At 39.6% G+C, this 15,316-nt stretch overlaps 1 protein-coding gene across 1 annotated transcript in view; it reads right to left on the bottom strand.

Annotated features, from left to right (window-relative positions):
• PYROXD2 (pyridine nucleotide-disulphide oxidoreductase domain 2) overlaps positions 1-12,636 on the bottom strand; it is a 34,570-nt gene extending 21,934 nt beyond the window's left edge. Inside the window, exons 1-4 of the mRNA XM_007478661.3 lie at positions 12,385-12,636; positions 2,498-2,517; positions 1,260-1,353; positions 1,088-1,161 (exon numbers count right to left, since the gene is read on the bottom strand). Of these exons, the coding sequence (XP_007478723.2) occupies positions 1,088-1,161; positions 1,260-1,353; positions 2,498-2,517; positions 12,385-12,511 (315 nt within the window). The 5' untranslated portion in view covers positions 12,512-12,636. The remainder of the gene's footprint in view (positions 1-1,087; positions 1,162-1,259; positions 1,354-2,497; positions 2,518-12,384) is intronic.
• Between the last annotated feature and the right edge of the window lie 2,680 nt (positions 12,637-15,316).

Here is a 15,316-nt window from a genome sequence, read left to right as displayed (position 1 = left end):
GGGAAAGTCAAGGATTGATTCATTCTTTGTATTTGTGTACTGAGCCTAGCACAGTGTCTACACAGTACAGAGCAGGTGATTAATAGATGTTTGCCATCTCACTGATTGATTGGAAGAAATTGTCCGATGCTAGATGGCCAACTTCCCAATGTGCGCAGTAGCTAAAGAAAACAGAGGCAGAGAGGAAGGCTGGTCTTTGGCAATGGGATCAAAGATCAAGCTTTTCTGGAAGGAGGAGGAATGGGTCAAAGTGACAGGGAGGAGCTGGGAGAGTGATAAAAGTCCTTGGGGGGTCAGACTTCCTCTCTAAGGATACAGGATGAGTTAATAAGACCCAAAGTCATTATGAGATCAGAAATAGACTCAGAACAATGAGGGAGACTACATAGAAGAGGAACACCGCCCCCCAAATAGGAGGAGACCAGGGACAGTCCTTAAAAGTGAGAAAATAAACCGAGGAAAGTGATAAAAGTAGTAGCAAAATTGCCATAACTGTTCTATTTAATCTCTAATATTAATATCAGTGGTAACAGAAGTCCATTGATTCTTTTATAAGCCTGTTTCTCATTATTATTTGTATATTGAAATATTTGTGTTTGCTGATGATTATGTTCATAATGGAAAAAAATAATTTTTTATTTTAAAAAATTGATGGAGGGAGAAGAAGCCCTAAGCCTGTGGCTCTCATCTGGGATAAGCAGCTGTTTCTATTGTTCTGGGATAAATTCTGCTGCCTCTTTTCCCTCAAAACTTTCCCCTCAGGGATGAGACTATTGTCAAAGTGTTTTATAAACCTGAAAGGATCAGATTAATTTTGCTATTGCTGTTATCCTGAAATCCCACCACAGTCAGCACTTTGTGGACCAGAAATGCATTTGGGGGCAATTAGATGACTCAGTGGATTGAGTGCCAGGTCAGGAGTAGGCAAGACTGGTTCAAATTTGGTCCTAGGCACTTCTTAGTTAAGGGACCCTGGACAAGTCACTTAACCCAAATTGCCTAGCCCTGGTTGCTCTTCTGTCTTAGAACTGATAACTCAGAAAGAAAAAAAGGATTTTTAAAATGCATTTTTTTCTGGGAAAAGTACCTTGAGCTCTAAGTCTTTGTAAATCTGGGGTCGCAAAAGGCTGAGGAGGTAGGAAGCTCTGGAGAATTTGAATCCTAAAACAGAAATAGATAGAGATAAATACAAGCTGCCACTGGTGTTCCCCCCTAACCCTCCCAGAACCCCCAACCCCTCACTGGTCCTCAGGACTGACCTGGGATGAGCTCTTCGGTGACAGCAGCCCCTCCAATCAAGTGACGTCTCTCTAGTACGGCTGTGTTTATCCCCAGCTTCTGTAGGTAGGCTGCCTAGGGGAAAACATGCTGGGTCCTTCCTCCATCCTTGTTTTTTCTCTCTATTCTTTTTTATAATCCTTTGGATCTGTTCTGGAAATAGCTTAGGGTATCGATGAATGGAGCTCATCTTCCATGTGTGTCAGAAGTGGCTGGTTGTCTAAGGGGATGTCTCAACCCCTCTTCATTCCAGTGCCTTGTTCTGTGAATTATTTCCTAGATGTCCTGTCTATTGCTTGTTTCATATATATGTAGATAGATAGATAGATAGATAGATAGATAGATAGATAGATAGATAGATAGATAGATAGTCCTCTCCCTTAGACTGTAAGCTCCTTGAGTTCAAGGACTGTCTTTTGCCTCTTTTTGTATCTCTAGCACTTAGCACAATGCCTGGTCTATAGTAGGTGCTTATAATATGTTTATTGACTGATTAATATCCTGGGAGACCGATGGAAACTATAACCTTTAGAAGTTGGACTGGAGCTTCCCAAGTCTTTCCCAAGCCAGAGGTCAGCCCTGGCTCTATGAGGATTGTGGCTGCATTTCCACACTAGTCCCCCATTTTTTGAAGGGGCTCTTAGAAACCAGTCATGAGGGGTCAGGAATCCCTGAGACTTCTATGATATTTGGGGTCCTCAATTATCTCTGTTGATACTCAAGAGTACTCCCTACAGACCCCATTGATTAGCATAAACCACCATGGATTCCATACAAGCCACATCACTAGTACTTTTCTGTTCTCGCCCTTCTTTCTGCCTTTTTTGTCCTTCCTGCCCATCAGCTTGGTATGGACCCATTTCTTCTTGGGTGTAGGGGGGGACCAGGAACTACCTGCCTTCAATTCTATTTTTAATAAGGGAATAGAACACCTTAAGCCATACCATTTCTCTACACATTCACTAAAAGTCTGGAAATTTTTTTTTTTATTTTAGTCATCTGATGCTTATATTTTGGACTAGAAATTAGCTCACTGTCCCTGAGCTAGCTTAGCAGTCCACCTTTCTAAGATGAATCCCTCAGCCTCCCAAGTAACCATGTCTTTTCTCTCACTGGGTTCATTCCATCTTCTTCCTTTCCCTTTAGCTCGACCCTATACAACTGGAAAGGACTGAGTCTAGGTGCAGAGTGAAGATGGTTAGAGGTAGGTGGTACTCACTGCAATCAGCCCATTGTGTCCTGCAATGAGAAGGTGGGAGAGGGAAAGAAATGTTGGTCAGAAGGCAGTGAAACATGGCAAATGTCAAACTATATACCAACAGTCATTTCCCTCAGTATCCTTCCCTCTTCCTTCCCACAGAGAAGTATGGTTTAGGACAAAAAAGAAATCAACATAACCAGTCAATACATCAAAAGAATAAAGTGTGCCATGATCACTGTAAATCTTCTATCTCAGCAAATGAGTAGAGTTGGAGTATCATCTCATGGCTTTTCCTTATAATTTTGCAGCATTCATTTTTTTAGTGGTTGTTCTTTCCATTTAAAATGTTATAATCATTATGTATTATCATATTCCTAGCTCTTCTTACCTTACTCTGCATCAATTTATGTAGATTTTTCCATGTTTCTCTGTATTCATCACATTCATCATATTTTACTATGAGAGTAATATCCCATTACATGCACAAAGCAGAATTTGTTTAGCCATTCCCCAACTGATGGCATCTACATAGCTTCTAGTAAGTACTTTGCTATAAAAAGTACTGCTTTTTGGTGTATATGGGACTTTCTGCTTATTAATGTCTTCCTTGAGGTGTAAGCCTAGTAATGGAATTTTAGGATAAGTGGAATGGACATTTTAATCACTTTATTGGCAAAATAATATTTATTTTCCAAAACACTTGCCCTGATTGCTGGCTTCACCAACAGTGCACTAGTGTAGTGTGCCCATCTTCCCATAATACCTCCAATATTATTACCATCTTTGGACATATTTTTCTTTTTGCAAAGTGAGAGGTGAATCCTCAGGGATGTTTTGATTTCTATTATTAATGATTTGGAATATTCACTCATATGACTCTTAATACCATGAAATTCTTTGGAGAACTGTTTGTTCTATCATTTGACTATCTATTGGATAATAGCTTTAGGTCTTGTATTTATCTATTAATTATTTATGTATCTTGGGTACCATATTCTTATCAGAGAAATATCTTTAAAATAAAGATTGTTTTTTTCTATTCAATCATTTCCCTTTGTATTAATTTTTTTTTTGTGCAGAAGCTTTTAAATTTCATGTAATGTTATCTATTTTATCTTCTGTAAATCCTTTGGTTAAATATATCTATCACCCATAACTGTGAACGGTTTTCCTTTTATGTTTTCATAATATATTCTTTAATACTGAGGTCACATGTCCATTTAGAATATATTATGGAATATGGTGTGATGTGTTGGTCTAAATCTAGTTTCTGCCAGACTGGAATCCATGTTTCCTAGCAGTTTTTGTCAAAAGGGAGTTCTTTATATCAGTAATTTATGTTTTTTTCTGTCAAAAAGGAGTTCATTCATAAATAACTTATGCTATCTAGTTTATCAAATACTGGGTTATTGAGTTCCATCATCCTGGATCCTGCCTTGATTTTTCATTTCCATTGCTTTATCTATTTTTAATCAATACCAGATGATTTTTATGGCCCCTGCTTTATAATACAGTTTGAATTTTAGAAGTGTTCTTTCCTCTCTGTTCCCATTTCTTTTACTTTTTTTCTTGACATTTTTGATTTGTTATTTTCCCAAATGAATTTTATTTTATTTTTCTTAAAAAATTTTGACTAAATATTCATTAGTGATATTGATCTACAGTTCTCCATTTGTGCATTATCTTCCCATACTTTAAGTATTAGCCTTATATTTATTTCATAAAAAGGAATCTGGAAGGGTACTTTCTCAGTCTTTGCGAATGATATATATAGTATTATTGCTCATTGTTCTTTAAAAGTCTGACAGAATTCTCCTGTGGAACCATAAGGCCCAGGAGGTTTTTACTTTGGTAGTTACATTATAGCTATTTTTATTTCCCCTTCTGTTAATGGGTTTTTTTATATTTTTGAAGATATTCCTCTATTTTCTTTGTGTTCTTAGATTTTGGGATTTAACATTGAATAATAGGTTCTGATAATTTTTTCCCTTTTTTGTGTATCATTTTACCTTGTTGATTTGCTATTTTATTGCTATTGTTATTTTTTTCATCAAATTCAGTAAAGTTTATTATCAATGTTATTAGTCTTTCTAAAGAACCAGCTTTTAGTTTTATTGATTGGTTATTTATAAACTTTTTTCATTTCCAGTTTATTAATTTTTAATATTTCCTCTTTATGCTTATTTTAGGCTTATTTGTTGACATTTTAATTTAAAATATATATACATAGATTCAGATATATGATGATCAACTGTGAAGGACTAATCCATGATCAGCAAAGCAAGTCTCCAAAATAACCACGAGGGACTCATAATGAAAATGTTATCCACAGCCCCAGAAGTTGGAGGCTGATTGCAGATCAAAGCATGCCATCTTCCTCTGTATTTCCTTTATTAGATTACTATTGTATGTGTGATATGCGTCTTCCATTAAGACATGAGCAATATGGAAATTTATATTATATGAAAGTACGGGTATAACCTATGTCAGACTATTCAGCACCTGGTGGGTAGGGGAGGGAGAAAATCTGAGTTGTAAAATGTCAAGAAACATTTGTCAAAAAATATTTCTACATATAACAGAAAAAAATAAAAATGATATATATGTATGTATTTCCAGTTCATTAAGCCTCTCCTTCTGTTTTTTAGGGATATGATTCCCTCCCTACCAGACTTCTTTAATTGCACCCCAGAAATTGTGGCAGAAGAAAATAAAGCAATTTTGCTAATTTACAAACAATATGGACAGTGGGATGCTATATTTTCTATATCTTTTAGCCAATTGTGTGACAGTAAAGATATATTTTACTCTGGAATATTAACTGTGAAGCCTGCCCACTCTCTGCTGCTACCTTCACTGAAGATGTTTTAGAACTATATAGAGACCATTTTCATACAGTTTCACAGAGATGGGGAAGTAGGCAGATGTTGGTAGCTGCTGATGTTTTCTCAGAAATCTTTTTCTCTATTAATAAGGTTTATGAGTTTCCCCCCTTTGTCTCTGGTATCTTCACAGCCTCTATATATCTGTGCATTGATCCCTTAAAGGCTCTCCCTCAATTGTGTTGCCTCCAGCAGTGCTCTCCCCTTTACAAGCTTCATATTAACTCCACTGCTTTCCCATCTTTGTTCTCCTTGGCTCTGTTCCCACGTCTCTAGAAGCATAGCCAGGACTGTGAAGGCAGAGTCTAAGAGTGGTGGTTTAGGGGTGAAAAAAGCTAGATATAAAAATCTTTTCCATTTTTACCCCTCCGGATTCACCATTTTTCTTTTGCTTACTGTCTTCCTTCCCTTTAGTGCCTTCAGGATGTCTGCTTAGTCGGGGATTTTGACAAGCTTTCTTTAAACTAGTTTTATTCTTCATTGTTTCAGTTTCTTGAAGCAAAACTGAGGCGATACAAATCTTCCCTATCTATGAGACTTGACAAACAAGTTTATATTATAAATTAGTATTTCCTTTGGATGCCATGTCTCTCCATTTGGCAAGACAGTCAAGGGTTTGTGCTTGGGGAGTCTTTAAGTTCTTTTATTGTGGTAACTGATTAATATTGGTTAAACTTCTGCATGGAATTATTGTAGCTCATTGTGCCTGTGGCCTTTCCCTCATCCATGTTTCATTATCAATAACATGTTTATGTAGGTCGGGATAAGCTAGAGTTTTCAGTTGTTTTGGTTTTTTTACATCTTCTCTTTTTCTCATTAATTTTGATCTTTACACCAATAAGCAGATGGTCTAGCTAGCTATATACATTTACAACTGATTGAGGAGTGACTCCTACATTTGAAACAAATAATTTTCTGTCTATTAAAATATAAACAATTTCATTTTGTGATATTATTTAGTCCTTGCTACATTCATATCCTGCTGAATTCTTTCTTTAAAAAAGTATTAGGGGCAGCTGGGTGGCTCAGTGGATTGAGAGCTAGGCCTAGATATGGGTAGTCCTAGGTTCAAATCTGGCCTCAGACTCTTGCTAGCTGTGTAACCCTGGGTAAGTCACTTAACCCCCATTGCTTAGCCCTTACCGCTCTTTGCCATAACACAGTATTGATTCTAAGATGGAAAGTTAGAGTTTAAAAAAAAAAAGTATCCGGGGGCAGCTGGGTAGCTCAGTGGATTGAGAACCAGGCCTAGAGACGGGAGGTCCTAGGTTCAAATCCGGCCTCAGCCACTTCCTAGCTGTGTGACCCTGGGCAAGTCACTTGACCCCCATTGCCTAGCCCTTACCACTCTTCTGCCTTGGAGCCAATACACAGTATTGACTCCAAGATGGAAGGTAAGGGTTTAAAAAAAAAAAGTATCCTTGGTGTGACTCTGGGCAAATCACTGAACCTGATTGCTCTTGCAAATTTTCTCTTAGAAATCATACTACAACAGAAGGTAAGGATTTTTAAAAAGCATTCCTAATTGGCAGATGGGTACCAAGGACCCGAGTAGTCTGCTATTCTTTGTTCTTTTTCATTACTTCCTTCTGATCTATGTTCTCCAATATACTTCTCACCATCCTCATCTCTTCCTATCTTTTCACTGAAGTCACCAAATATTAAAACATATATTGATTTAATTTGGACAGTCTTATCAAGTTTTTTGGAGAATTTTATCATCTCTTCATCCTCTGCAAAAGATGTTGGTGTTAACCTCCACTTGTTTTCATTGTGTCTCTTTTGCAGAATATCTATCACGCGCATTCAAAAAGTCAGATGATAGAACATTCCATGAAAAGATGCTTCTTGGTTTCTTGTTGCCTTAGTATTGAGGAAAATTAATGTTGAATTGTAATAATTTCTGTATGAAACCTTTCTTAAATAGCTTCCAAGCTAAAATAATTTGCTCCCAGACCTCAAGTGTGAAGATGGGATTGACTCTCCCCTTGCCTACTTTTAAATTTAATTAACCAAAAGGAAAGACACCCCTACTTAACATTAAGTAGAAGAGGTTAAAAAACCACTTACTAAAGTAACACCTCCAGAAGCAACTGACTGCCCCCTGGGCAGTGCTAAGCACATTTAAAGATTGCAATTGGTTTCCATAAAGTGGAGGAAGGGACAGGAAGGGACATAAAAAAGGGACTATAAAAGATGATGAACTTCCTGTCCAAGAGTGTGCTCAGCCTGAATCCTGGACTTGGACTGGGACTGAAGCCTGGAGCTATGTCTTAGTCCTGAATCTTCAGCTTGAAGGACCTGGGGCTGGCAACTTGAACTGCTTCTGGTAAGACTGCTCTTGGGTCTTCTCCTTTGGACTGGGACTGCAGCTTGGAGCTACTACTTGGGTGAGTGAAAAGCTGACTCTCTTTTCCTGGCTTCTGGAGAGATTAGCACCAGAGAGGCCTCCTTTTTGGAGGAGGCTGTGTGGGTTGAACCCTTGCTTACTTCACCATCCAGCCCTCCTGCTGAGGGTTTAATGAGCCCTGCATGGGTTGAGCCAAGCACCAGAGAAATATTTAGTGTGGTAGGATAGACATCTCCTCTATCCTCTTTTTCATTTCTTACTTTCACTCTTTCCACCCTTTTTGTAAATAAAAGCTGCTAAAAGTCATTTTGACTTGAGCTGTATTAATTTTAAAATCGACGACTATAGTATTATTTTAGAATTCTCATATATTTAGTCCAACCATAAAATTTAATTCCCTATACAAGACACTCAGTGGGCTGGCTTCTGTTGGAGGTAGGGTGGAAACTGGATCCTTATATATCTGGTAATGAGAACCTTCTTAGGTAAGGGAAGTCAGCAAGATCTAAATATTGAACTTGGTAGCTGGGGAAGGCTTGTGCTGCCATCTTCCTTAGGAGACCCGTCTTTCCTGTGATGATGTAATGAGGGAGGAATTAAGGTCTCTAAGTCTACCCCATCTCTCAAAACATCCACCAATAGCGACTGGCAGGGGAGGTCCTACGACTAAGTTGTCAGGCCAATCAGAAAGAAGACAAAAATTCCTTTCTAAGCAAGAGATACTTGCTCTCTTGATTAGGACGCCAGTGGAAGAGCCATTCTTTGCTAGCCAAGGCATTCATCTGTTAATAATGTCATTTTTGGAGAAATGGACTCATATTATTTATTGGGTAAAAATTTGAACACTACAATATCTATGATAAAACCAATTCATACAATTCCTTTATTGGGCTCTCCACCTCTTTCCATTTAATTACAACTTCCCTCTTTGTTCTGCTTTCCTTTATAGTGAGAGCACCAAGACTGATACAGGTAAATTCCTCCAAAAGCAAGTTCACTTTGGATGAAGAGCTCATATTTAGAACAGCAAATGAATAAGTTAATATTTACAGACAGTCTAAAACCTGGATGATTTTTAGTAAACTCTGCTCCTTTTTCTATCTCTTGGTTGACATCTCTACAGAAGGAGAAACCATTTTATATTTTTCTTAATCATTATTTGCCATAGCCAGCCTACTAGTGATGAATTTCTCTGTGCGTAGTTAGGCATTGGTTTAAAAGCCAAAGGCCTTGCCTTGATCCAATGTCCTATAGCTAGCTTTAAGTTCATACATCCTTCCTCCCAATTCCGATGGCCTAAGACTAGGGCTTCTTATAACTTTATTTTTACTCCTTTACTTGAGGGAGCCTCGAGGAATAGGCCTATCCGCTTTCTCTCACCCAGGTGTCCTGGAACTTGGTTCAGCTCAAAATGGGAGGCCTAAGAAGGATAATAAATGGCCCATCTTAGGAATGAGCAGAGGGAGGGAAGGGAGAGCCAAGCCATGAACTAGGGCATCACCTGTATAATAAAACCAACTCAAACCTGAGCAGGAATTCTTTTTACAACAGAGAAAGAGAGACGAAGATAGAGAGACAGAGAAAGAAAGAGATACTTTATTAAGCATTTACTGTGTGCCAGGCACAATTCAAAGTGCTGATGGTACAAATACAAGAAAATAAGGATTATTATTTCCTTTGATCTCTTTAATATAACCTAAGATCTGTAAAATGAGCTGGAGAAGGAAATGGCAAACCAGTCCAATATCTTTGCCAAGAAAACCCCAAATAGAGTCATGAAGAATCTAGCATAAATAAACAGATCAACAACAATGATGTCAACAATAATAAAAGATCCATATATATGTGTATGTATATCTATTAAAAAAAATATATATATATATTTTTTTTTTTTTTTTTGCTACTGTGCCACACCATTAACTCATATTGGGCTTTCCGTTCACTTAAAAACCTACAGAATTGAGATCCGTGAAAACTGGCTCTTGTTTGAATTTACTTAGTTTAACTCCCTCAATTTACTGGTAAAAATACAATAGCAAGTTCAGCCTCAATTAGGGGAGCATCTGCGCTGGAGACACTGGGAAGAAGAATTTGGTCCCCAAGTCTCTCTCTCTATGTGATTGCTAATACTCAAAATGCCTTTTAGGTCAGAGAAGCATTTTATCCCACAGTTAGAGAGAAAAGACTGAAAAGGTAAGATGAAGGGGAGGTAACCATGGAAACCCACTCAGCTGTGGGTAGGGGTAAGTGATAACCTTTCCTGTTTCTCTGGAGGGAGAGGATTTGAAACTAGAGAGGCCCTAAAAGAAGGGGGGAGGAGAGGGCCAGAAGAGGGCAACATCTTCATAATTCTACCAGAGGGGCAATACTTCCCCTTTCCTTCCACTATGAAAAATACGAAGAAATGCTATCCTCCATAGGCACCAGTTCACATTTTAGGAGCATATTGATTCTAACCTTAGCTCCAGGTTCATTGGCAGTCTTTTGTTGGATCTCAGTTTTCTCATCAGTAAAATGGGAATATCATCACATGTAGTACCTAACTCATGAAGTTGTTGTCCAAATCATATATACAAAGTTGTCTGCATGTCTGTTATCATTATTAATAATAAATGCCAATAAAGCATTCTGTGAACATTGTTGATTATTAATACCAACTTGGTTGCTAATTATTAATAATTAGCAATTATTAAAATAATTAATAATAATAATAAATAGCAACCAAGTTGGTATTAATAATTATTAATAATTAGCAACCAAGTTAGTATTAATAATCAACAATGTTCACAGAATGCTTTAAAGTTTGCAAAGTACTTAATTTTCATTACCTTATTTGAGTCTCATAATAACCCTCTGAGGTACATACAACAGCTTTTAGCACAGGGGAACAGTAATGTAGCTCTGAGACTATCTGCATGATTGCAGGTAATTTTTTTTGGGGGGGGAGTCTCAGTTTTCTCATCCATAAAATGGAGATTGTAACATTTTATATTCTTTTTTAAAAAATTCTTACCTTCCATCTTAGAATCAATACTGTGTGTTGGTTCCCAGGCAGAAGAGCAATGAGGGCTAGTTAATGGGGGGTTAAGTGACTTGCCCAGGGTCACACAGCTAGTATCTGAGGCCAGATTTGAACCTAAGGCCTTTCATCTTTAGGCCTGGCTCTCAATCCACTGAGCCACCCAGCTGCACCCCAGTATTTTATATTCTTACTTAAAGGATTATTTGAAATTCAAAAGGGATAATGCATATAAAACACTATACAGATGCCAGTTATTATTAATAGTTAATAACTAAGATATTAATATCTATCAACATATATCATATTTTAAGAGTATTTGTTGTTTAATTCTGCCCTACTCTGTGTGACCCCATTTGGAGTTTTCTTGGCAAAGATACTGGAGTGATTTGCTCTCTTTTTCTAGCTTATTTTACAGATGAAGAACTAAGCAAACAAGGTTAACTGACTTGCCCAGGGTCATACTAGTATCTGCTGTTTTGTTTTTTAAACCCTTACCTTCTGTCTTGGAATCAACACTGTGTATTGGCTCCAAGGCAGAAGAGTGGTAAGGGCTAGGCAATGGGGGTCAAGTGACTTGCCCAGGGTCACACAGCTGGGAAGTGTTAAATCCTTACCTTCTGTCCTAGTAACAACTCTATGACAAAAGGGTGAGGGTTGGCAGTCAGGATCAAGTGACTTGCCCATGGTCACATAACTAGACAGTGTCTAAGGCCAAATTTGAACCTATGACCTCCTGACTCCAGGCCTGGCTCTCTCTCCATTGACTCATCTAGCTGCCCCACGGGGTCCAATCTGAATCCAGGTCTTCCAGACTCCAGGCCCAGTGCTCTATCCACTTGCTCCACCTAGCTGCACACATTTTAAGGCTTGAAAAGAACTGTACTGACTATATCTCATTTGAGGATCATAATAACTCTCTGGGGTAGGGAGGACAGGTATCATCCTCAGCTTAAAGATGCCTAAAGAGTCCAGAAAAATGAGGGGATTTGTATAAGGTCCCACAGCCCGCAGATATAGCAGATGTGGGATTTGACCCCAGATCTTCCAGACTGCCAGACTACCACTCACTCTACCATGCCAGGGGATAAAGACTCCTTAGCAATCCTGCCACAAATGCCACCTAGGAGAGAGGCAAACAGGAGGCTCTTGGCATAGAACAGCCCATCATACTCTGGGGGAATTTTTTCTTTAGGTGGGAGAAAAAAAAAAGCATCTAAAAAGGAGATCACTCGAGTAAATTTAGACCTCCTCACTTCCTCAATCTGCCCATCCATACCCCCACCCCCAAATCTTGAAGAGAGGTTAATGTCACAATATCACCAACAGAGTGAGTAGCAGGACTGGGGTGAGATTCCTGCTCTCCCAGCTTCCTCTTTCCCCATTAAACCACTCCTGGCCTCTTAGAAGATTGATTTCAGAAGCCACAGGTCCCAGTTTTCAGCTTACCTTCCACCAAATGGCCCAGATTCTTTTTATGGCAAAGAGAATGAAAGGAAGAGTGGGAACGTCAGGAAAATGGCCAGTGACTTCTGAGCAGATTCTCGTACATAACAGGCGAAAGGTACCAGAGAATGAAATTGACTAGTCCTGAGGCCCTCCCTTTCTCCCAGAAACCTCCTCTCCGCTCCAGTCCATTTCCAGCCATCCTTACCAGCTCCAATGATCACAGCGTCATACTCCGGCTTCAGCTGGCCCCCAGCGCCACAGGGTGCCGGGTTCCTGCTCAGGTGGGCAGAGGAGGCAAAGGCTCTTCCCAGCCTCTGGCTTGTGCCTGTCATTTTCACCTCTGGCTAGTGTTCAGCTCCAGCTGGTTTCCGGCTGCAGTTGGTGGAAGGGCCAGGACTTTGATTTTGAACATTGTCTCCCCCACACTGGCTGGCAGGAAGGAAGGTGGAGCTCTTCCAGGCCCAGGCCTCCAGATTTGGCCTGGGGCCATCGCTCAAGAAGGAATCTGCCTGGCCCAGGCTCCTTTCTCCTTCTCCAAGGCCCCTTTGTCAGATCTCTGAAGTAGAAGCTAAACTGAGATTATTCATTAACTTGGCAGAAGATGGGTTCACCCTGGAGGGTTTTATCCTTAAGAAAGGGAAAACTGATCTGTTTAGGATTTTCAGGCTGCTTAGTGCCTGGAGACCAGGAGATTCTGGGTTCAAATTTGGTCTCAAATACCTGCTGTGTGACCCAGGGTAAGTCATTTAACCTCAGTTGTCTAGCCCTTATTGTTCTTCTGTCTTGGAACCAATACAACTCTAAAATAGAAGATAAGAGTTTTAAAAAAAAAGAAAAAATCAAGGTAATGATAGCTCACATTTAGTAAAGCTTTAGAGAGCTTTATATGTATCATCTCATTTGATCCTCACAACCTCCATGGGAAGTGCTATTATTACCAACCCAATTTTACAGAGAGGAAACTGAGGCAAACAGAGGTTAAGTGACTTAACTCTGGCTCTCTCATCTAGTAAAGAGAGGAGGCAGACCTGACCTCAAGGCCAACACCCTATCCACATTGCCACTTCAGATTGCTTACTGTAGAGAATAGAGACCTTAAAATTAGGATTTGGGGCAGCTGATGGTCAGTCATCCATCATTACATCTCTGTCTCTTTGCCAGTGAAGACTGGTCACTGATTGGCTTGACCCCTACTGATCTATTTCTTTCAGGTCCCAAGTGTCCTTCAGCCTCACAAACCTAAAAGTCCTGGTTAGACAGCTGGGTTAGTAAAAGCATGGTAAACCCAGAAGCATTAGCCACTTGTAGCATAAAATGTGGCATTCCGAGCCTTTAAGTTTCAAGGAAGTTCACTGGACTAATAAGTCTCCCATCTCTACTTATTGCAAAGGAGGAGATTAATGGTCATCCACAGCAGTTGACTTGAGAACACCTGCTACAGCCTGAAGTCCCCTTTTGCTGGTCACAAGCTGCCTTCTTCTCTATTAGCTCCTGCCTCCCATTTGTGATTTGTTTGGACCACATCCTCCCTTGCCAAGATCAAGGGCCAACTTATGATTGCACCTTTTGGCAGATGAGCAGAATTGGTGGGGAAAGGGGGAGCTGCCAGGTCAGAAGGGAGAGGTGCTTCCCACTGTCACTTTGTATTTGCTTTCCTCAGTTTCCCTGCAGAGATCTACAAACATGCATACCTTACATGTAGCCCCTGGGAAGTCACTTGATGGATCCTCTCCCAAGAAGTATTTTTTACTCCCAATTTCTTCTAGTAGATGCAGGCCAGGAATAAGGCCCCCAGACATGGATCTGCCCCCGAAGAACTGTCCTTTTTGCAGAATTATCCCAGATTCTCTGTTCCTGACTCTTCTTTTTTGGACTTGGAGGGTTGAGTTAAAATGGCCTGAGGATGACATGCTTCATATTTCTCCTGAAGAAGGCAACACAGGCCACCTAAGAAGGCCCCACAGAAGGTAATTTTCTTTTGTCATCACTTGGGTTCTAGATAAAATTGCACGGTAGTCGAACTATGCCTCTGGGATAGATATTGGGATCCTGCTTCCTCCCTTTCTGCTCCCCTCTCCTTCCTTTTTGCAAGTCTTGTCATGTGTGTGTTCTCATGCCTTCTGAATCTCTGCCAATGCAGTATCCTATCCAAAGTAAACCACACTCTAAAATCAGCCTCCCTCTATCCCCCACCCTACCAGCAACCTCCCTAAGCCAGTGGATCTCTGGTAAGAGAAAAGCAATGTAATGACTGGATTGAAGTCATTAACAGTAAGGTGTGAATGGCTACAGGATTACAATTCTCTGGTTTGCGTTTCACAGTTGCAAGAGCCTCTTGAACCCATCAGTTTCAATTCCCATTCAACAAAACCAGGGGGCTAGCTAGCTTTTACATAAGGAGAGGAATATTGGCGGGGATTCACCGTCTCATCACCTGAATTCTGTAATAATAGGGTTATTGTGAAGATCAAATGAGGTATCATGTGGCTTTGTAAACCCCAAAGTGTTATGTCCAATGTCAACCAGAATGGCTGTAGCTGTTTTACTTGTTCCATCATTTTGTGAACTGAAAATTCTGTATTGAGCCAATAGCTCTACGTGGGTGCCCCAGTTTTGCCTGTTCAAACAAGGCAATTCTCTTTTCCATAAAATAATCCTCCAAATATTTGAGGACAGCCACCTCGTCTTCGTCTTCCCTTGTGATTCTCTAAGAAAACCCAACCTGCAAGTTCCTGCTAATCTCTTAGGTCTCCCTGGGGTTCTAGTTCCTTCTTGTTAAAGGAATATTTTGGACGAGGGGGTCTCTAAAGTTCCCTCCAGCTCTCAGTTGACAAGCCTGTCACTTCTTATGCCGAGACCCTTTTAAAGGTCCACAAAATCAAAACTGTTTTGAGAATAATACCAAGATGTTGTTGTCCTAGTGAAATACACCTCCAGATCCCAATTGCATAGCTGAATAGCCTGGATTTTCTTCTTATACTTCAACCAAAACAATATGTGGCGGCGAACTGAATATAAGAAACCAGCTGTTTTCAATTAATTTGGACATTAACTAGATTTGCAAAAACATGTAAAACAATGCCAACCTTCCTAATAATTTTTTTTTCATTTTGGAAATACTTTTCATGAAAATATCT

The sequence above is a fragment of the Monodelphis domestica genome, chromosome 1 (genome assembly GCF_027887165.1).
Source record: "Monodelphis domestica isolate mMonDom1 chromosome 1, mMonDom1.pri, whole genome shotgun sequence".
In the NCBI taxonomy this organism is placed as follows: Eukaryota; Metazoa; Chordata; class Mammalia; order Didelphimorphia; family Didelphidae; genus Monodelphis; species Monodelphis domestica.
Note: the sequence above shows the minus strand (reverse complement) of the source record. Positions and strands in the feature narration are given on the sequence as shown.